Here is a 20,755-nt window from a genome sequence, read left to right as displayed (position 1 = left end):
TTTTTTGTATTTTTTAGTAGAGACGGGGTTTCACCATGTTACCCAGGATGGTCTCGATCTCCTGACCTCGTGATCCGCCCATCTCAGCCTTTTTCTGCATTTATACATTGGCCACTGCCTGTGAACGTATGGGTGGGTTGGTTGGTTGTTTGTTTGTTTGTTTGTTTTTGGTAAGTTTCATTCTAATTAAAGTGATAGGTTATCTGAGTGTGGTTTTCACTTAGACATTTGTGTGAGGATTAGTGAAGTTGAGCAGCTTCTCTTTGACCTGTCAATTTCGTGTTTTCTTTTTAGATGTGCCTGTTCAGGTTCTTTGCCCAGTTTTAGCTAGGGTGTTTGGTTTTGTTCATTTTCCCAGTTAGAGTAGTGTTAGTTTCTCATGCATGTTAGATAACAACCCCTTTCACAGATAGGATTCTGCTGAACTTTCTTTCAGTCGGTAGGATGCCTTCTTTAATGGTTCATTCTTTCTCTTCCCCATGCGGAAGGTCTAAAATGATGTATAGTCCCATGTGTTTGTATTCACATTTGTTAGCAGTGATTTTTGTGTCCCATCCAAAAAGAACAAAAAATAAGAAAAAGTATCACCAAATCAGTTGCGTGGTCTAAGGGTTTCTTGCCATAGATAATTTTTGCTTTTGTTTTCTTTTTTGCAAACTGCATGCCGAGATACAAGTTTTGCTGAGATACAGACTCCTACTTTTCTTGTAGGAGCTTTGTGGCTCCAGGATTGGGTTTAGGTGTTTATTTGGTGTTGATTTAGAGGTATGATATTGCAGACCCTGAAATGTTGATTTCTTTGGCTTGTTTTTGTCTGATGTAGCACAATGGGGTTTGTGTTCAAATTAAGCTGTGGGAAATCCTTTAGACACTGGGTTCAAACAATCCTCTCCTTTCTTGATGTTCACTTAGGGGAGAGGTGTCTGAAAGTCTGGGATGATCGATAGTGGAAAAAGTTTCCCTCCTGGAGACTGATGGCCAGTTCCCTTCTGTCCAGGACTTCTGGAGAAGGCCAGCCCTACCACTTGCTTAAATACCTCCTATCTCCAGCCCTTCAGTAAATATTTCAGTGATTCATTAAATATTTAAACCTTAAGAAAGTAGAGTACCCCATTGGAACTTGAATTTCACTAGAATTTAAGTTTGAGAGTAGCTGGTCAGTAGAACAAGTGTGGTAGATTGGGTAACATGCTATGATTTTTAAGGGCTTTTTTGTTTTGTTTTGTTTGTTTTCCTTAAATAGAGTTAACAATCATTAATTTGAACAAAGAAGGAAAAGGTTCAGTGATTACCATGCGTAACGTGAACACTGTTCTATGACTTGTTCAGCCATAGCCTCAATTCGACATACTGGACTATGAATTCTAAAGACTGGTATACGGTTACTGCAGTGCAGTTACTTTTCTCAGTCCAACAACTATAGAACATTTTGAATAGTGTTTTAAAATTTTATTTTAATTAAAGTTAAACAAAAAACTCTTACTTATACACTAAAGAAAATAAACATAAAATGGTCTCCCGCCTGACTCGCAAAAGTCCCATGGCCTGATCCTGGCCAGCAGGAGCAGCTGGTGTTGAGTAGCAGGGGCCAGATGCAGCTGAGCTGCCAGCCTCCTAGATGTGGTTCCCTGATGTTCCCCGGTCTGGGTGAAGGATGGTGCAGAGCCGGTGTTCTGGCCAGCACCCTGGTGGGGTCCCAGCCACTGCAGGATGTTGCCAGCCTACTGGGATTTGGGCTCCAGCTGGCAGGACAGCTTGTAGCTGCAGGAGAGAGAGGCAGCTGTGAGGCCACCGTGAGCCACACATCAGGTCCCCTGTCAGTGCCTGCCCAGCTGAAATCCTGGGAGTCTTGGCCATAGGCTTTCTGCAGATGGCCATAGGAGAGCCGCCTCTAGGCCAGGTGGGGTGGCTGACACCTATAATGTCAGTACTTTGGGTGCCTGAGGTGGGTGGATTGCTTGAGGCCAGGAGTTTGAGACCAGCCTGGACAACATCATGAAACCCCATCTGTACCAGAACAACAGCTGAACAACAGGACATGGTGTCTGTACAGGCTGTACCACGTCCTGGGACATGGTGTACAGCAGTAGTCCCAGCTGCTTGAGAGGCTGAGGAAGGGCTTGAGCCCAGGAGGCAGATGGTGCAATGAGCAGAGATGGTCACCCTGCAGTGCAGCCTGGGCAACAGAGCCAGACCATATTGGGGGAAAAAAAAAAATGGGGAGCCTTCTCCCACCCTCTGCCCATCCCCTAGACCCTCACCTCTCCTTGTCACTGAGCTGCTCCATTTTTGAGAAATAGGTGACAAATTTCTCAAGAGGCCGAAGCCTGTAATTCATGGCAGCCACTTGGAGCAGCTGCATTTCCTGCAGAACTCGGACCTCCTAGAGACAGAGGACAGGTTGCTGACAGGGCCTGGGTGGAAGATGCTGAGAGTACTTTTGGTAGGCAGGGAGAAGGGGCAGATCCCTGGGGCAGTTTTCTGAAGGGGCCCCATGCAGCCCCCAGTCTGTTCTCAGAGTTGGATGTAAAAAGCCCCTCCTGCAGGAACTGGTCTTTGATTCCATTCCATTTCCCACTTTCTCCACTGGGCTAGGTCTCCTCCTCCTGTGTTTGTCAACCCCTCCCAGTAAACCTAAGATGTAGAGGATGGAGCCAGGGAGTGTCCTGCCCAGGGTGGACTGTGATGTCCACATCCCCACCCTCATGCAACGTGAGTGCCCCAGCTGCTCACCTTCCTCCTCTTGTTGCTGTTGCCCTGGAAGGCAGACAGAGTCCATCAGAAAGGTCTCTGGCCCTCAACCAGCCCCACCCCACCCCTTCCCATTCTGCACTACTGCCAGGGCCACCAGGGTCAGGGAATGTGCACATGACAGGACTTGGACCTGCCTCAGGCTCCAGGTTCTAGAGCAGGGGGCATGGGAGCTGAGGCTCAGGGACCTTCTGCCCCAACCCTCCCTGATGACAGACAGGGAAACTGAGGCCTCTCATAGAAAGAAAGCACTCAGTGACCCTGCAACTACCTGCCTTTGGAGAGGCTCAGTTTCACTCTCCTATTACGGGACTACCCTAGAGAAAGGTTGAGTGCAGTTCAGCCCACACCTCAGCAGCATTGCAGTCAGGCAGCTCTGCAGCTTCACCACTCAGGAATAGGGACTGGTGACTGCCATGGAGCCTCCATCACGCAGAGATGATGAGATGGGCTTGATACCCCCACCCACAGGAGCATCTGTGAGGCTCTCAGGAGAGGAGGTTTGCCAAGGGCTGAGATCTAAGGGCTCGGTCCAGGACCCTCTCCTCCCAAGCCTCAGGATCCTGGTTCCCAACCAACCTGCCCCAGGCTCACTCACATCCAGATCGTCCGGGATGGCCGAATCCAACCTGTGTAACTCAGTCAGAAAATCCCCCAGGAAGGGGACCGCTCCCTGTGCCAAGAAGGGTGGGAAGTGGGAGGGGTAGTTGTGATGAGTATTGGCCGTCAGGTGCCTGTCCAAGGTCCTGTCCTATGAAATCTCATCAGCCCCTGTCTCCCAGAACCCCGCTCCCCAGGTCTCCCAGTCGGAGCAGCCAAAGACCCTCAGCTGCCTTTCCCAATTCTCTGCCTCCTCTATCCCAGCTGACCTCCAAGTCTAGCAAGCATTCCCAGTTATTAGAATTGTTAAAATCCCACTCTATGGTGGGATTTTAACAATTCACAGGGGCATGTGGTTCTAGCCTTACCCTTCCCCACATCCACTCTGAGTCCAGCTTTCCCAGTCCCTTGCTCTGGTCTCTCAAATGGAGGTTTTCCCAGCCCAGTGTCCACAGGAGGACAGGGCTGGGAGGAAGCCCCCACTGTCTTGATATGGAGGCCTCCAGCTGGTGGGGAAGGGAGCCCTGTCCTCTGATCACCTGCTGCCCCTCCATGAAAAAGGCTCGCTCACCTTCTTCTGCTTCCGCAGCCTCATCTGCGCTCTCTGTGGGTTCCTCTCCTGGGTGGCCACCTTAAAGCTCCCTGCCTGCGAGGTGTCAGTGATGGAGACAGTGAGGCTCTCCTCCCTTCCCCCAGTTACACCCCAGCCACCCCGCACTTGGATCCCCAGGGACTGGCGTGTGTCATCTGGCACAGTGCTCATTCCACTGGCCCAGCTCCACACTCCTGTGTGTGTCACCCAGTCATGCAGCCGGGCCTCCCTGAGACTGTTTCCTCTTCTGTAAAGAGCGATGAAAACCACAGCTACCTCACAGGGCTTCCTGAGTACTGTTTCCTGTAGCTGTTGCCATTGTTTTCATCCTCATCCCTCTGAGGAAGAACCAGACATGCGCGCCTTCAAATTGCTTTCTTTTCTTTAACCTCATTTTCATCATGTGAGGGCTGCACTACAGGCTCAGCATCCCTTCATTTTCCAGAAGAGCAAACAGAGACCCAGAGTGGAGAGTGACTCCCCAGGACCCCAAAAGACAGGGCGCCTCCTGCCTGTCCTGGAGGCTGTGTCTCGGCTGCCTTCACCCCATATGCCAGCACTGCCACCCATCAGAGTCATGTTCTCTGGAGTCTCTGAGTGTCTAGGTCTCCAACGAGGCACATTCGTGATGGGAAAGGGACAGGGCATTTTAGGAGACCTGGTTAAGTGGCACCTGCCTATCCGAGCCCCACTGGAATCTGTGACACACAAACTTGGTTTGAGCCATGCCAAAGATTTTGCGTTGCCATTGATTCCTCAGGGGAGTTCCGTGCACAGAACTCTCTCTTCCTCTACTCAAGATGTGGCCTCCTGTGGCTCCATCTCTGACTGACATGGCAGAGTTTTGCAGAATCCTGGGTGGGGTAACATGTTGCCTTCTCATTTGCATGGCAGATTCTGAGATCTGGTCAGGGAGGATCCCCTAGGAATGCCTGAATCCCTGAGATACTTGTCATGAGCATGTGTCACTGCAAACTGGTGAGAATCCTGTGACATGACAGTTTTCGGGTGTCTGCAAAGGGCAGAGCGGGCAGTCACCGCAAACATGTATGTCTGTCCCGAGCATGCCCATTGGTGCCCATAGCTGGGCGGTCCACTGGACTCCCGGGCACATGATTTTCCTCTCTTTTCGTTCCCCATCTCCCACAGTGTGGGCAGAGGTCCCCTGCCCATGGAGGTGCACTGCAGACAGAAGCAGCAGCAGAGGCCTGGCTTCCTGAGGAATTGCTGGCCAGTTTGAGGAGGGAAGAAAATCCCACCTACCATAACCATCCCTCAGCCTGGAGGAAGCTCCATGCCAGCAGCATGGACCAGCGTGGGAGCCAGAGCCCTGCTAATGCTGCAGCTCATCACCCCCGCTCAGCAGCCCAGCAGCCATTGCCACATCCCATTTCCAGGGCCTCCTGCCCCTGTTCCCCCACGTGCCCATGGACCCTCATACCCCTCTCCCTGTTGGCCCAAGGTAGGCATGGAGGGAAATTTTCAGGTCTACTTTTAGTAGGTAAGTCAAAACAAAGGAAAATAACCACTTCACACCAGGTCCAATGCCCTTCCAAACTCGCTCTTTTCTCTGACCCTTAAACACTTGTGCTGCATCTCCCAGACTCCACTGTACCTTGATCAGCAGGTCCCTCTTCAATGTAGTGTCTTTTTTGTAGAGTTCTTTTAGATATTTTGTGCTTTTGCTGTGCACAGAGGAAACAAAAAGAGTAAATTTGGGAATAAGCTGGGAGATTTGTGAGTTCCAATCTAATCCCTTTTATTTGAAAGCCCAGAGAATCCCAACTTCCTGGGTGAGAGTTTCCATTGGGGTCCTCTGATGAAAAGGACTCCAGAGGACCAGGGTGGGACCTGTCATGCTCCTCCACTGGCCCGTCTCCACTTCCCATGAGCCCCTGCATGTTCACAGTTAGCTTCCAGCTGGACACAGTTCCACTGCTGGGTGCAAACACCTGACACCCTCCAGTTGGCTCCAGTCTATTCCTGATGATTAAAAAACCTTAGTCCTGAGTTGGATATCCTTGCCTAGGAGTCCAAGACAGCTTAGTGACCACACCCATGGGCCCATCCCTGCCTCCAGTGTCCCTGGTCTCCAAGAACCCTTCAGAGTCGTTGAGGGCACATGGGGAGACCTACGAATCCCTAGGTCAACCCTGGCATTCCCATGGAGAGAGCCCCCCTCACCTGGTCACTGCTGCCCACGTCTTGTGTAGCCGATGTATTGGGTTGCTGCACAGAGCAGAGACAATGGCGTGCACCGCGGAGAAGTTGTTGAGGCTTAGGCACTCCTGGAGAGGGAAGAGTGAGCTGTGAGGTCCAGAGTTGGAGCCCGGCCTACTTCAGCCTCAGCCCGCTGTGCTGAGATCTCCCCTCCTGGACAAAGCAGAGGCCTAGGGAGCCTCAGGAGGGCACACCTGGAGTCGAGTGCATATCACTCATCTAGGATTTTAGTTCAACCCAAGGAAGAGCCCAGGTTGGAAGTGAGCAGCCCCCACTGTGCCATGGGAGTCAAGGTCAGTGAAGCTCTGGCAAGAAGGGCCTAGGGAGTGTGAAGGGCTTAGGCCAGAGATACAGATGCCAATCCTGAAAGCCGATGGAGGAGAAGAGGCAGTTCCCCATTTTTAGAGAGGGAATCCTCAGGCCCAACCATGGCTTACCCTGGCCACCTTGATCCAGTGCTCCACCACCCTGGCCCTGTCCTGGGCCCTCATGCTGTGGTCCCCGAGGCAGGAGGTGGTGACGCAGTTGGCGAGCCTGTTGAAATGTGCGATGGTGGCACGAACTGTGGGTGCCACGTGCTCATTCCCCTCCTTAGCTCGTCGGCCCCAGATAGAGCCCAAACATTCGTAGAGCTCTACCTTCTTGAACAGCTCCTTTAGGGGAGGAGGAGAGTGTCATGGACAGAGCACACCCCAGCTCAGAGTCACCCACAGTCCCAGGCAGGGACTGAGCTCACAGTCATCCATGGTCTCTGGCAGGAACTGAGCTGGAGCTCAGAAAGCTTTAAAATGGGCTCCAGATGTGTGGGAGTCCCTGGGTTTGATATTTTGCCCACCGAGGCCCCTGAATGCATCATGGCCCAAAACTCCATGAGAGTGGGAAGAGAGAGTGACATTTTCTCCTAGGCCATCCGCCCTCCAAGGAGTAGAAGGTGGCTCAGGCCTGCCCGTCCTGAGACCTTGTCTTCCTCCCATCCCAATCAGCCCTCTACTTCTCCTCACCGGTGCACTTTCCTTGTGGCAGATGCAACTATGGGCTCTGTTTGGGTGTCTGTCATAGAATCTAGTATGCATCAGGCACCTAATAAGCGCTGAGGGTCGTGAGGCTCCTGAGCAGCTGGGTGAGTGACCCATGGCCCTGCCTGCCCCTCAGTGATCACCTGCCCTGCCCTGCTTTCTATCTATCCCCTGTCTTTCAGTCTGCACAGTCCCTCTGTGGAGCTGGCACGGGCAATGTCCCAACTCTGTTGTCCACATGCAGACAGGGAAGGCTTGTGGATGAGGAAACTCATCCAAATCCCATGATTGGTAAGAAGTAGAGGTGCAATTGGACCCGGGGTATTGGCCACTCCTCAGAGAGAGGCTCCTCTGAGACAGCTGATGCCAGAGGCACAGCCTGCAAAGCCCAGCTGCTCACCGCATCCATCAGGGTCAGCTGCTCTGCCAGCAGCCTGGGAGGGAAGGTCGTTACATCAGATAGCTCGTCAGGGGGTTGGTTCTTTACACTCCCGGGACAGGGACAGGGGGCCTCTGGGGCTGACTGCGGCTCCAGCAGTGTTCCTGAAAGGGGCCCTTGCCCTGGTGCTGGTGCTGGTGCTGGTGCTGAATGTAGATATCCTGGTGCACCCAGGGCTGCACCTGACGCTGGCTCCAGAGCAGCCCCCAGGTCCGCCAGCAGTGGCGGTGCTGGCTCCAGGGTCAGCATGGTTAACGCGTGTTGCCCAGGAGATGGCGCAGGATCTGGAAGAGGAGAAAAGGTCACCATAGCAGTCACTTTTTACTGGGTTTTCCAAGTACAGAAATGACCGGATGGAATTTTAAGGGAATTGTAGCCCCTAAACACCACCCTTGGAAAGTCTTCCAGACTGCAAGCCACCTCACCATCTGACTTGGCCTCATTAGGCTCCGGAAGCACCAACTGGCCTAGGACAAGTTCCTGATGGTCCTCCATGCCCAGTCCAGGCCAGGCGAAGTTCCTGAAGGCCAGCTTTATCCGGAAAGATGACCGTTGTGGGGGCTGATAGCAAACTGAAGTGTTTTCAAGGGGCCAGGTGAACAAAATGGAGGTTGTGGTGCTGGTGATGGAGTGGACAGCTGAGTCAGAGACCTGGCCTTCTCCCACAGAACCCTCCAGGGCACACTTGCGTGGTTCTGGGTCCCTGGCCTCTTCCTGCCTGTGTAGAGGACAGCCTCACCCTACCCCAGGTCATCAGTGCTGTCCTTTAAGGGGCAGACCTGGCCATGCAGCAGGACTGTACAGACCATTGCGCGCCCCGGCATTCCACTGACATTCTCTTCCCAAAGGCCCTGGATCACAGCACTGTGCACCTGGACACTTAAGACTGCAGCTCCAGCCTGATTTATGAGCAGGTTGCTCATCAGAGCTCCAGCTCTGGGTCCCCTGGTCCTGGGGTTAGGAGGGTAGATGCAGATGTTGGGTGGAGGAGGACAGGGAGAGCTGCATAGCCATGGTGCTGGGGAATGGGTCTCTTTGTGGCCAGCTGTGACCCCAACCTCCCCTCTCCTTTGTAGGGGAACTAATTCTGTATTTACAGAACTCACTGTTTGCCTCTAGCAGGGGAAATCCCTAGACGTCAGCTGCCTTGTGTGAATTACAAGTATGAGCCCCAGTGCTCCTTTAGTCTCTCCCCTGCCAGGTTACACATCTTTTCCCCCATGTTTTGTGGGTGAAAAGACCCTTCAGAACCCTAAATCCACCCAGTTTATACTTGTTGCTGGGCTCCGTCATTCTCGTCAGTATCTGGGAGGATGCCACCATATGTAGAGGAGGCCATGAGGGTTTCCCCTCTAACATTCTGTAGATATGACCTGTTTATTCTGTCTCCTATGAGCGCCTGACTGTGGGTAGAGTTGAGACCCAGGGATTATTTTGTTTATGAAGTTATGCCAAGCCACAAGAACAATGCACAAATGAGGTGTTCTGTATGTATGTGTTGAATGAGTGAACTTCAACCGTTGGAGAACCCCAGTGAGCCTCTCCAGATGTCTGTGGGCCTGTGGCTCCCTTTTCAGCACCAAGGGACCCCTCTTCTGTCTGTGTCAAGAAGAAAGACCAGCCAGAAGGAATCTCAGACATCCTTTACCAATGCCATTGCAGACTTGCTTTCTGTGTGTTTTTCCAAACTGCAAAGGATATGGGCCATTGAGACAGAATGCTGAGAGGTGCTTCAGTGAGGGGGAAGACAAAAATAATAAACATGAATCACAGCACCCACAGCAGATTTTCCAGAGTTTTAGGTTCTAGGGACCCCTTTGTTTGCCAAGTCGTAAATCGTTCAGTCCCCACAAGAACCCTGTGAGGTTCATCTTCTCACTACTCCCTGTTCCAGAGGAGCCATCCGAGGCTCCAAGAGCTGCATCTTCAAGACCCAGCCAGTAGGGGACAGAGGCACCTCTCTGCCTTGGAGGGGACGGACACTCACCTTCTAACCAGTAGTTCCAAAAAGTGTGGCACGGTGATAAAGTCCCAGGAGGGGCCCAGGCAGGTGGCATAGGAAGAGATGGGTTTAGTTAGCAAGGCTGGAACCAGGGAGTCCAACAGCTTCTCCCTTGTGCCGGGCTGGAAAGTTGGCATCCTGCAGATCTCATTTCCATACTAGGGGGACAAGGAGGGACATGGGAGTCAGTGGTAACACCATGAGCCACCAGAGGATCGAGATCTGGAAGTCACACCAAGAAGCACCAACCCTTCAGGGACTTGTGCATGTGGAGAACCTGGGTGCCCATGGTGAAAGGGTTCTAGGCTTTCAAAGTAAAATTGCATGTGAGGATGGAAAGTGATAAAATGATTCACGCCTTCAAGGCATCGTCACGGTGTTTGTTAGCTGTGGGGCAACGGCACCCTGTGTATCAACCGCCTGCATGAGGAGCATCATCCCTGCAAGTCCTCAAGGCCAGGGGAGGCCTCGTCCCCTCCTCATTTTAGCTACAGGGCACAGGACAAGAACCCTTTGACTCATAGAGATATGATTGTTTTTGTTCTTTAAGATGTATGTGAGTCTGGAGAAACAGCTACGTCCATCCCAGCCTTGGGCAAGGGGAAAATGCTGGAAGACTCCAGGGTGGGAAGAAATGCATACCAAGGCCCGGAATCTGCCAGGCAACTTGAGGAATAGAAAATGCAGGCAGATGCCGGGCGCGGTGGCTCAAGCCTGTAATCCCAGCACTTTGGGAGGCCGAGACGGGCGGATCACGAGGTCAGGAGATCGAGACCATCCTGGCTAACACGGTGAAACCCCGTCTCTACTAAAAAATACAAAAAAAACAAAAACTAGCCGGGCGAGGTGGCGGGCGCCTGTAGTCCCGGCTACTCGGGAGGCTGAGGCAGGAGAATGGTGGGAACCCGGGAGGCGGAGCTTGCAGTGAGCTGAGATCCGGCCACAGCACTCCAGCCTGGGTGACAGAGCGAGACTCCGTCTCAAAAAAAAAAAAAGAAAGAAAGAAAATGCAGGCAGGTATGGAACCCGTGAAAGGTTACGCAAATGTATGTTTGAAACTGGAAATGAAGCAAGGTGATTTTCTCTGCCACGCAGACAGTAGATTGGCAAAAAGTTAAAAGCATGTTAGTATTCAGGGGAGGCTGTGTTCAGAGAAGCAGCTACCTTTAGAGGCTGAGGCTGCTGGAGGCCTTTTGGAAAGTCAACTGGCTAGAGCTGTTGAAACTTGCTATCTGCACATCCTTTCACCCAGATTTCCCTTTCCCGGGTGTCTGTCTTCCACAGGGGATTTGTATATTTTATGGGTTAAATTATATCCCCTCCTCCAAATGTAAACGTTTCTATTCTCAGCCCCAGAGACTCAGAATGTGACTGTGTCTGGACACAGAGTTCTCCAAGAGGTAATTCAGGTGAAGTGAGTTCATTAGGGTGGCCCCTAATTTAATATGCCTGGGGTTCTTACAGGGAGAGGTGGTGAGCGCACAGAGAAGTTGAAGAGAAGACCCTGTGCTGACCGAGATAGAAGTCAGCCATCTCCACGGCAAGGAGAGAGGCCCAGACAAACCACCCCAGGCTGACAGCTTGACATTGGACTTCCAGTCTCCAGAATTGTGAGGAACCAGATTTCTGTGGTTAAGCCCTTCAGTGAGCGTGCCATGTTATGGCAGCCCTGGCAAACTGCTCCAGCCTATTAGGACACACATAGGATTATGCTCCCTGCAGAAAGGCTGCCTAGAAAGGAAATTTTATCACGACAGGCTCCACCAGCACTGAGAGGCTGACCCGCTGTGGAACATGGCCTCCCTTAAGGAATATTACAGTGAGATGCGAGGGTGCAGCTCCTGCCTGGTGGGGCTACAGGGATGAGTTCTGTTTGATGACACTTTAAACACACATGCATAGAGTAGCTTCACCTTCTTTTGTTGTAATCGGTGCCCCGCCCCACCCCCCCCCCACCCCCCACTTGCTTGTGTAAAAATGTTGGATTTTAAGTCCTGGAGGAGGTCTGACAGGACAGTGGAACTGCCCGTTGCCGGAGATCCACTTAGGGTGGGGAGCTACAATGATAACAGTATGAGTATGTTGCTACAGTGTTACCATTATACTCAATTGTTGTGGCAACGTGTTGAGATACTCCTGGCATAGCATCAAGTGAAAACAGAAGGATTTTCTCTGATCTTCCTCTGATAGATGAAAGGGATTTTGCCTGTAACCAAGTTGCCACTGGGGACTAATGGCAGCCAGATTCCTTTGGGAGAGGACAGTGGGTCATTCAAGTGGGAAATTCCTAGGACAGAGCTTAGGGAGTCCCCATATTCATGTCTGAGTCCTGGGCCCACCCTGGTTTTCTGGAGTCCCTGTCTGTGGAGACCCTTCTGTGCCCTGTCTCACCCCAGACCAGCACTGGCCGTGGTTGTTGGCATGGGGCACCTGCCCGTCTTTGAGGAAGATGGAGAAATGGAATCCATCCAACAGCTCCTGTTTGATCTGCTGTGTGGAGCTCTGCAAAGAGAGTGCCCGAGAGCCGGGCCAAGAGGTGTTGGTGGCCTGCCTGGCTGACCCCACAGTGGGACACCCACAATACAACTCCTTCCTGGCCCCCCCCACCCCAACAAGTTTTGGCACATAGGAGCATCTGCATAGACCTCCAGCCAGAGAAGGTTGAGGTCTCCGGCAGATGAATTGGGATTCACATCTGAGTGGCAAACTGTGTCCTCGACACTGAACTTCCCATCCTGCCAGGCATGGTCTGGACTGTGAGCCTGACATACCTATCAGACTCCAGACACCTGACAACCTACCTGCTCCTGTCCAGGGAGGGCCCCTCATCTCCTGTTTCCCCCAAACATATGGGGAGGGACTCGGTGCTCCCCTGATGGGCACAGCTGAGGCCTGGCCTGGACGGGCCTGCCTTGGGCCCTGTGTTACCTGAGGGTGCCTTCTGGCAAAGGGCCAGAGGCGTCGAGAATGAGGGTTGAACCAATGTCTATATTCTTGAGAAAGACTCTCATTTTGGCCTCTTCTGCGATGAGGAGGTCGGCAGCACGTCGGGACACAGCAGGAGAACATGTTGTTCTCCGGAGTGTCGCCCACCAAATGAACTGGAAATGGGGCTGTGTGTATAATATGGGTGCCTAGTTACCAGAATTCTGAGTTCTACTGGGGGTCTGTTAGCAAGGAAGTGAGGTCGCATCTTGTAGGTTCCATCCTGTAAGCTCCTCCTTTCCATAAGACCTACTCAAAGGCCCCTCTGGGCTTCTGGCCGCTCACCCTCCCCCGTCACCTCCTTACCTGTTCTCCATTATGCCAAAGTGTGCCCCTTTAGCACCTTGGGAAGACCTGGATGTAACCAGGGTCCCAGGTTTGAGGAGCCAGTGCTGGGTCAAACAGCCTTTATCTTAGCAGTTGTGAGACCCTAGAGAAATCCTATGGTGTTTTGTGGACTCCCCAGCATGCACAATGGGGGTTACGCTACCATCTCCTTCCTAGGGGACTCCTGAGGTGTGTTTGAGATAAATCTTAAAAAACTCATGGTATGGTGTTCCCTGTAGATATTGCACATCCTTCGAGATGGAAGAAATGCAAGAAAGAGTGAGAGGTAGCATGGAATACAACTCCAGTGGGCCTGGGGTCCACAGTGTGATCTCAGGAAAAGCCACTTTTGTTCTGGGCCTCGTCTTTCATGCTGCACCAGTAGACGTTGAGGTTAAATGATATTCAGACATCCTCCTTCTCTGACGTTGCACCTTCCAATGCCTTCCTATTTTATTTAGACCCAGACCCTGTGCGTCATCTCAGCCTTGGGTGGGCAGCATCCACAAAGACAGCACTGAGGGCTTAGTGACTCCCTTCTGAATGATGGAATAGGACACAGATGGTGGAATAGCACTTCAGGACCACTTCAGGATGTTACAGCAAAGAGCCATAGCCTGGGGAGCTCATCAAAAACAGAATTGTATTTCTCCCAGTTCTGGAGGCTGGAGGTTGGATATCAGGGTACCAGCCTGGTTGGGCTCTAGTGAGGATACTCCCGCCCCATTCACTGAGCTTTTACAGGTGCTGTCCTTTCCTTGGAGGACGGCTCAACTTTAGGAGCATGGGTAGACCTCCATGCAAAGCCCAGCTCCCACTTGTAGCTTGGTGACCGTGAGAAAGTCATAGAGCATCCCTGTGCCTGTTTTCTTCTCTGAGAAATGGTATTGGTGAGAATTGCTTCCCTTTTTAATCACACAGAAAATAAAGCATGGAAAGAAGTTAACTTGGTGCCATTGGGCAGAGAGTGAGAGCCCAGCAAACCGGAGAGATCAGCTTGCCCACATCAGTGGTGAGGAGTGCGGAGAGTGGGTGAGGCTGGGGCAGGAAGCAGGGCAGCATGCCAGAGCCCAGGAACAGGTGAAGGGCAAGAGTGAGCTCCTCACCCTGAATTCTCAGGGGACACAGGCATGCAGGGGCCGTGGGGAGCACAATCATCAGGGCTGCCCTCGTTCCCCTAGTTCCCTCTATATCCGACGTGGTCCCAGGGCCCCCTCTCCCTATGTTTCCTCTCTACCCTGCTTTCTTCCTGGCTGCCCTCCCAGGACTCATTTTTGGCCCTAATCAGGTGGAGTCTTCAGGTGACTATAGACCTATTAATAACTCCTCTGAGGTTCAACCCACCATTTTTTGAGACATCTTAACTCAATCGGAGACCTCCTTCTGCTGGGACCTGAAAGGGGGCTAGAGGGAGCTGACAGTGCAATGGCAGTTTTCCCTGTGGCTGCCACTCTAGGGCCCACTGTCAGGTATTTGCTGAACTCGAGCTTTCTTTTGGGTCTCTGGGGTGCTGAGGTGTAATTTTCCCTCTTAAGATAGGCTGAGCCCCCGGTGGGTGCCTTAGTCTCAGACATGGGTCCTCCCGAGCTGGGAGTTGTGCTCTAGCCTCAGTGTCCTAGGACACCTCACACCTGGCCCTGCCCATTCTGGCTTCCAAAGCCGACAGAGAGGGTCTGTAGAAATTCCTAGGTATGAAAGGGCTACAAATAAGTTATAGGAAGTGGATTTACATAATACAGTGGTTTTCAGCCATTACTACATGTTTACTTCAGCAAAGGCAAAATTTAAAAATGTTAATACCCTGTGTCACCCTGCAGAGATTTGGATTTATTTGATGGGGCAGGAGACAGGCATCTTTGATTTTTCGTTTGTTTGATTGATTGTGACAGGATCTTGCGCTGTTGCCTGGGTTGTAGCACAGTGGCACAATCATGGACACTGCAGCCTTGACCTCCCAGGATCAAGGAATCCTCTCTTCTCAGCCTCCCAAGTGACTGGGACTATGGGCCTGCACCACCATGCCATGCTAATTTTTGTGTTTTGCGAGATGAGGTCTCACTATTCCACCCCAGTTGATCTTAAAGTCCTAACCTCAAGCTGTTCTCCTGCGTCTGCCTCCCACAATGCTGAGTTTACAAACATGAGCTACTGTGCCTAGTCCTGTATCTTTTAAGAGCTTCCCTAGTGCTTTTAAGGGGCGTCTAAGCAAAGAAGGCTTTGCTTGCAGATGGCTTATGAAACCCTGTTGAGGCTGCATCTTCTTCACAGCCAGCAGATTGTTCCCTGAAGTGTCTGCTTAGCAGTGCATAGGCTATTTATATCGAGGGCTTTGGGGACCTGTTGGGTTTGGGGGTTGCCTGGGGCGTGAGTGTTGGCTGTGGGATCTCTCACAACCTGGTCCTATGGGACATACAGTCTAAGATCCTTCTTTCCAGGCCACCATCCTGCCTCTCACTGCTCCTGTGGTAGGAGGCCAAAGATCATGACCCCATGCACAGAGGCATCCAGGTGCAGGACTGAAGTGGAGTGACTCGTTGGGAGAGGCGACTTATAGCTGCTTGCTGGAAGGGTGTTGGGAAGTACTGGTCCATCAGCTGTCACGTCCACCTGTTCCTGCTGAATCCCAGCGATCCTCACTTGGTGTCTGGGTCTCAGAAGGGTGTGGCCCTGGGTTCTTGCCTGGCTGAGCTGGTATTTTTGCAGCCTCTTTGGGGCTCTTGTATATGAGGCCTGACCTGAGTTGCTTCAGGAAACTTTTGCCCCTAAGACTGCCTCCTCCTTAAGAGCGGAGCCTTTGTGTGGAGATCTGGCTGGCCTCCCTAGCGCCCAGCCTGTCTTGTCCTGTTATGTCTGGGTTTGAGGCTGTGTGGAGGGGTCTCTTCCCATAGAGGAGGCAAGGCCAGTCGTGTGGGTCAGAGTGAAGCATGGTGATCTCAGCTGGCTGTGCCCGGCCTTTGACTGGAGGAGTCGGAGAATGACCAGGCCTGGGGAGCTGCCCTTCCTGGGAAACAGCATGTCTCCTCTCCTATTGTGGAGTCTCTGGATGTGACCCAGAGTGTGCTGGGCCTCTGTAGCATGTGCTGGGTGTAGCCGTGTGATTCAGGGTGGGAGGTGCAGGGGATCATCTGCTCTGAGCCAGGTAAGGCCTGGACAGGACTGGGGCAGCTGTCGAAGAAGCCGGTTCTGATGGGAGAGTAGGCATGGATAGGGAGGGGACAGGGTCACCAGGGCTGTGTGTCACTTGTTCTTGCTGCTTGGTCTGCCCTGGGAGTGAGAACACAGGTGGGGGCTGCTGTGGACCCACTTTGGCTTCCCGCAAGCAGGTGTTCATGTGGGAAGCAAGGCGGGTGGGAGACAAAGCTGGTCTCTGAGGTGTTGAGTGGTTCTTTGTATGTCATTGTCCTTTTTCTCTGTGCTGTCCCCAACAGCTCTGCCCTACCAGCCCACTGAACAAGTAAGTCACTCAGAGTATGCTGGTCTTACATATGAGTGTTAAGACCCTGGAAGGACCAGAGAGGGCTTAAGAGTTTCTTGGAAGACTGAGCCTCAGGTGGGTGGGTGCCAGAGTCACTGAGAACAGCCCATTTGAAAAGTCAGAGGGATCCTGGGCCCTGAGTATGCCTGCCTGGTCCGTGGTGATCATGCCAGCAGGGACAGAGCCTCAATAGAGCTTAGCTTCTGAGCTTGACATTTGGCCAGTTGCTCTCTTGGTGGAGGCAGGAACATCCTGCTTCCCCAACCCCTGTCTTTTGGTCTCCAGGATCCTTGGAGCAGCTGCAGGGTGGGTAGAGGGGTGTCTCTCCAAATGCTTGGTGAGATGAGCGTCCACCTGGTTGCCTCTGCCAGGAGAAAAGAGTAATGACTGAAGCAGGGAGAAAAGCAAGCTCAGGTCCTTTTAGAGTCAACCTTGCTGCTCCGATTCTAATTTTCAGTTCAGATTTTGCAGGCATGAATGTGAGTCCGTGAGTACCTGCCCTTTGAATTCTTTCGGTGAGGACTGAGCACTCCCCAGGGACTTCTCATTGAGCACCAGAAACACGGCTTCCCAAATCACCACCTCATCCCTTCCCAGGACCTGCTGAAGCACACACCTGTGGACCACCCAGACTGCCTGCCAGTACAGGATGCCCTCCGCATCTCCCGGGACTTCTTTCCGGCATCAGCGAGGACATTGACCCCTCTGGACTGCAGTCATAATGGACTCCCAATGGGGAGGTGAGCTCAGGGCCCAGCAAGGCCTCACACTGAGGTTGAGGAGCCTGTGGTGGACCAGATCCCCAGTTTCTTCTCTTATGACACAAGCATCGTTTTGTGCCCCTGTGTCTGCAACCCTGATCCCCCATTCCCAGCCAAGGAGAAGTCTTCAGTTCTTGGTCACCCTGATTTGATTTCCTGTGGCATTCTGGGCCCTAGGCTGAGAGCTTTAAGCCCAGTGTCTCAGTAATTTTCCTAACAATCCAGTGAGCCAGAAGAGGAGACAGGCCCAGAGAGTCTCTCCTTTTCTGCCACACAGTCTTTCAGCTGTAAGTGTCAGAGCTGGATTCTTTACCTCGGGTAGGCTGTCTGGAGACCCCAGGCATTGTTCCCCACACCAGGGAACTCAGCCTGTGGGTACCTCGTTCTTGATTGGAGGCACCTGCCCATGGCCAGCATGATGCCATCAGGGTGACCCGGGAGGCTGAGGGAGCAGGAGATCTCAGCCACTTTAGATTGGTCTGCACAAGCAAGAGTCAGGGAGTGAGCCCCACAGAGGGAAAGGCTGGTACTAGAGACAGCCAAGGCCATCCAAGTTACTGAAACATTCCACTTGGGCTCCTGGATGTCAGACAGCAGTTTCCTTGGGGGCCCTTGTTGGTGCAAGGGTAGGGGTTAACCCAGTGAGGGGAAGCAACACTCAGCATTAGAGGCACAATTAACCCCTGTGCGTCAGCATCCTGGCCCAGATCAAAGGCTTCCTGACCGATAAGAGGTTGTTATGTAGCCCTTAGGAGTGAAGACTGCCTGGGTTCATGCTCGTTTGTTACATTTGTGAGCGAGGGGCGGGTCTGGAGAGTGTCTGATGGTGCATAGGGAGCTGTTTCTGTGCAGTTGCTGGTGCCAGTTTGCAACACCATGGAATGTCACTAGTTTGTTTTGGTCTGAAGATATCTGAAAAATCTCTGGAAGACTTCGAGTAGCATCGGTTGTAGGTCATCTTAACTGTACACTTTCAGTACACGCAGCTACATATTGCAGTATACGTAGGTCACACGGTGTGTCATGGAGACAGGAAAGGCTGGGACAGATGGTCGCAGCCCCATAGAAGCCCTACTCTGACGGTGGCTGAGGGGAAACTCTGGAAATCCTCATGGAGTAGAAACCATCCAGAGCGCAGGTGAGAGGCAGCTTCAGGTCCCCCCAGGACACTTCTGCAGCCCGACCGAAGGCAGCCCAGAGTCTCCCATCCCCTGGGTATATTTTTTTCAAATGCGTCCATCATATATGAATTTGGGTTTGGTATTTGGTTCCCTCATTGTGTCTGTTCTGTATTTTTATGTTAATGCCAAAACCATATTGTTTGGATCTCTGTAGCTCTTCTATGTCATTTGTAATCGGGGAGCATAATACATCCATGTACTTTGTATTTCCCAGTGCTGAGATTGCTGGATGATATAGTGGTTATATTTTTAGCTGGAGGAGGAACTGCCGACTATTGCTCGTAGTGTGTACACCAATTTCCATTCCCAACCGTAGTGTCTAAGAGGTTCCCTGTCTGCAGGTGCATGCTGGTGATTGCCTGTTAAGAATTCTGTTTTTGCTTTTGGCAACATTCATTTTATGTGGATGGGAACACTATCTTAGTGTGACTTTGATTTACATTTTTGTGATAATTAGTGATGTGGACAAACTTTTTTTTTTTTACCTGTTCATTTCCTGCCTTCTTTTCAGAAATGTCTCTCGGTTCTTTGCCCAAAGTTTTGTTGGATTATGTGGTTTTGTGTATTTTCTTATTTTGTGTGAGTTTCTGGTATATGTCAGATGAATACCTTGAACTATATGATTCCTTATACTCACTACCTGGTAGCATCCTCTGCTCATTCCATCTCTTCTGGTCAATGACCACTGCCTGTGTTCCATTCTTCTCCCTCCCCAGGGCAAGGCCCCGACCTCCTGCCTCCCATGTTTCCTTATCCTCATGGAGGCCTGGCCCAATGCGGGGCCAGCCACATGGCACAGTGTACAGGGCCTTTCTGTGTGGTGGGCAGGCCAGTTGGCATGGAAAATGGGGTCTCTGAGTTGACTGTTGATGCAGACACCTGCATTCAGGGTTCCTCAACTAGGGCCCATGTGCGTCAGCCACAGTTGTGTGCCACCATCACTCCTGTGCCTTTGCCATGCCCATCACCCGGCATGCCCATCCTCCCCCTGCTCTCCAGCCTTGGATCCAGCTTCAAATTGTGTTTGAAGTCATGGCTGTCATCAGGCCACCTTTACTGATCACACAGAACTCCGGGTATCCTCTGTCCCTTATCTTCTTCATGAGGGCTTTTTTCTGCTGCCTGAGGTCTGGGCAGGGCAGGGTCAAGTATTCCTAGGGCACCCCAGGACTACAGTCTTTCCCTCCCATAGTGCACAAGTAGGCACACTCCGGGTCTCACCTAGGCCTGGGCTGTTTCAGTCCCACATTGCCTCGGACTTGAGCAGCAGATGGCCCTGTACAGGTCAAGCCTGGGAGCCCCCAGGACCCAGCACCCTTTCCCTCCCTCCCAGAGCTTCTCTCTGCTCACTGCTGCTGGGGGCCTTACAGCCTCTCTATCTTCTATGGGAGCCCAGGGTGAACCTGGCCCCTGCTTCACACCCTCCTCCTGGACTGGTCAGGAGAGGTGTGTCTGGGCATCTGGGCCGGGGGCTCCCCTTTGGCCCATAACTGAGGGGACATGATTTTTTTCTCCTCTGTTGTCTCCGTGGGCAGAAGGCCCCAACATGTCCCCACACAGGCCAGGTACTGGGAGGCCAGGGGTGGCTCTTTGCTACTTGGGTTGATGGGAATGAGGCAGATGGTGGCAGAGGCTTCCATTTTGTGAGCATTTGTTGTGGGACCTGCCTGTGCTTCAAGCTCAGTACACCTTCTCCCTTTTTTTTTTTTTTTTTTTTGAGACAGAGTCTTGCTCTGTCGCCCGGGCTGGAGTGCAGTGGCTGGATCTCAGCTCACTGCAAGCTCCGCCTCCCAGGTTTACGCCATTCTCCCGCCTCAGCCTCCCGTGTAGCTGGGACTATAGGTGCCCACCACCTCGCCCAGCTAGTTTTTTGTATTTTTTAGTAGAGACGGGGTTTCACCGTGTTAGCCAGGATGGTCTCGATCTCCTGACCTCGTGATCCGCCTGTCTCGGCCTCCCAAAGTGCTGGGATTACAGGCTTGAGCCACCGTGCCCGGCCAACCTTCTCCCATTTAACCCTCACAGCTCATGAGGGGATCCTGCCGGGACCTCCACTACAGAAAGGAAAAGAGGAGAAAGTTGGTATCTTCTGAATTCTCCTAACAGAAGGAGGAGGGTAGAGGGCTCCTGTGCAGGGCGTGTAGGAATGCAGAAGGAGTAGGGAGAAGGGACAGTGTGTAGTGCCCCTCCCTGCTGAGCCACATGGTTGGAATGGAGCATCACAGCAGAGGTGGCAGAGCCAGAAACCCTAGGATCTGGTGTCAGAGGGACACAAGGCCCAGCTGCCAATGTGTGGACCAGAGCCATGGGGGACACCTTGGCTATGCCCCAGCACAGAGCTTTCTACTGTCCTGGCATCAGCCCTGGGGACTGGGGCAATGGGGTCAGTGCCCTCAGCTGGACACA

The 20,755-nt window shown here is 52.3% G+C and overlaps 2 protein-coding genes across 10 annotated transcripts in view; one reads left to right on the top strand and one right to left on the bottom strand.

Moving 5' to 3' along the window:
* Window positions 1-20,755, top strand: part of LOC112429437 (fructosamine-3-kinase-like) — a 598,793-nt gene that overhangs the window by 547,123 nt on the left and 30,915 nt on the right. For 6 of the 8 annotated variants that reach the window (XR_011613969.1, XR_011613968.1, XR_011613967.1 and 3 more), the window contains one exon: window positions 11,085-17,147. The exons of 1 other annotated variant lie outside the window; for it this stretch is intronic. Coding sequence is in view for 1 of the 7 variants with exons in the window: in XM_071080224.1 (XP_070936325.1) it covers window positions 17,005-17,147 (143 nt within the window). In the remaining 6 variants the exon portion in view is untranslated. The remainder of the gene's footprint in view (window positions 1-11,084; window positions 17,148-20,755) is intronic. One more of the 8 variants, XM_071080224.1, reaches the window with a different exon arrangement.
* LOC105497377 (ral-GDS-related protein-like) lies at window positions 1,445-12,689 on the bottom strand. Of its 2 annotated transcripts, XM_024797814.2 has the most exons (13): window positions 12,549-12,689; window positions 12,012-12,122; window positions 9,606-9,778; window positions 8,044-8,237; window positions 7,580-7,902; window positions 6,601-6,816; window positions 6,128-6,231; window positions 5,559-5,628; window positions 3,923-3,997; window positions 3,350-3,424; window positions 2,734-2,757; window positions 2,262-2,383; window positions 1,445-1,761 (listed from the first exon to the last, which is right to left on the bottom strand). In XM_024797814.2, exons 1-13 carry the CDS (start codon window positions 12,687-12,689, stop codon window positions 1,722-1,724), a joined length of 1,668 nt encoding a protein of 555 aa, XP_024653582.2. In that variant the 3' UTR covers window positions 1,445-1,721. The 2 variants fall into 2 exon arrangements, with proteins under 2 accessions (XP_024653582.2, XP_070936296.1); XM_071080195.1 differs by lacking the exons at window positions 1,445-1,761; window positions 2,262-2,383; window positions 2,734-2,757 and having other exon boundaries at window positions 2,814-3,424.

The sequence above is a fragment of the Macaca nemestrina genome, chromosome 15 (assembly GCF_043159975.1).
Source record: "Macaca nemestrina isolate mMacNem1 chromosome 15, mMacNem.hap1, whole genome shotgun sequence".
NCBI classification, from domain to species: domain Eukaryota; kingdom Metazoa; phylum Chordata; class Mammalia; order Primates; family Cercopithecidae; genus Macaca; species Macaca nemestrina.
This window is presented reverse-complemented; position numbering and strand designations above follow the sequence as displayed.

Excerpts from the sequence above, each read along its gene's own strand:
- LOC105497377 (XM_071080195.1), bottom strand. The coding sequence starts at position 12,689 with ATGTTCTCCTGCTGTGTCCCGACGTGCTGCCGACCTCCTCATCGCAGA. Across the intron at positions 7,903-8,043 it reads TAATGAGGCCAAGTCAGATG|ATCCTGCGCCATCTCCTGGG; the intron begins GTGAGGTGGCTT and ends CTCCTCTTCCAG. Across the intron at positions 6,232-6,600 it reads ACTGGATCAAGGTGGCCAGG|GAGTGCCTAAGCCTCAACAA; the intron begins GTAAGCCATGGT and ends TTCCCTCTCCAG.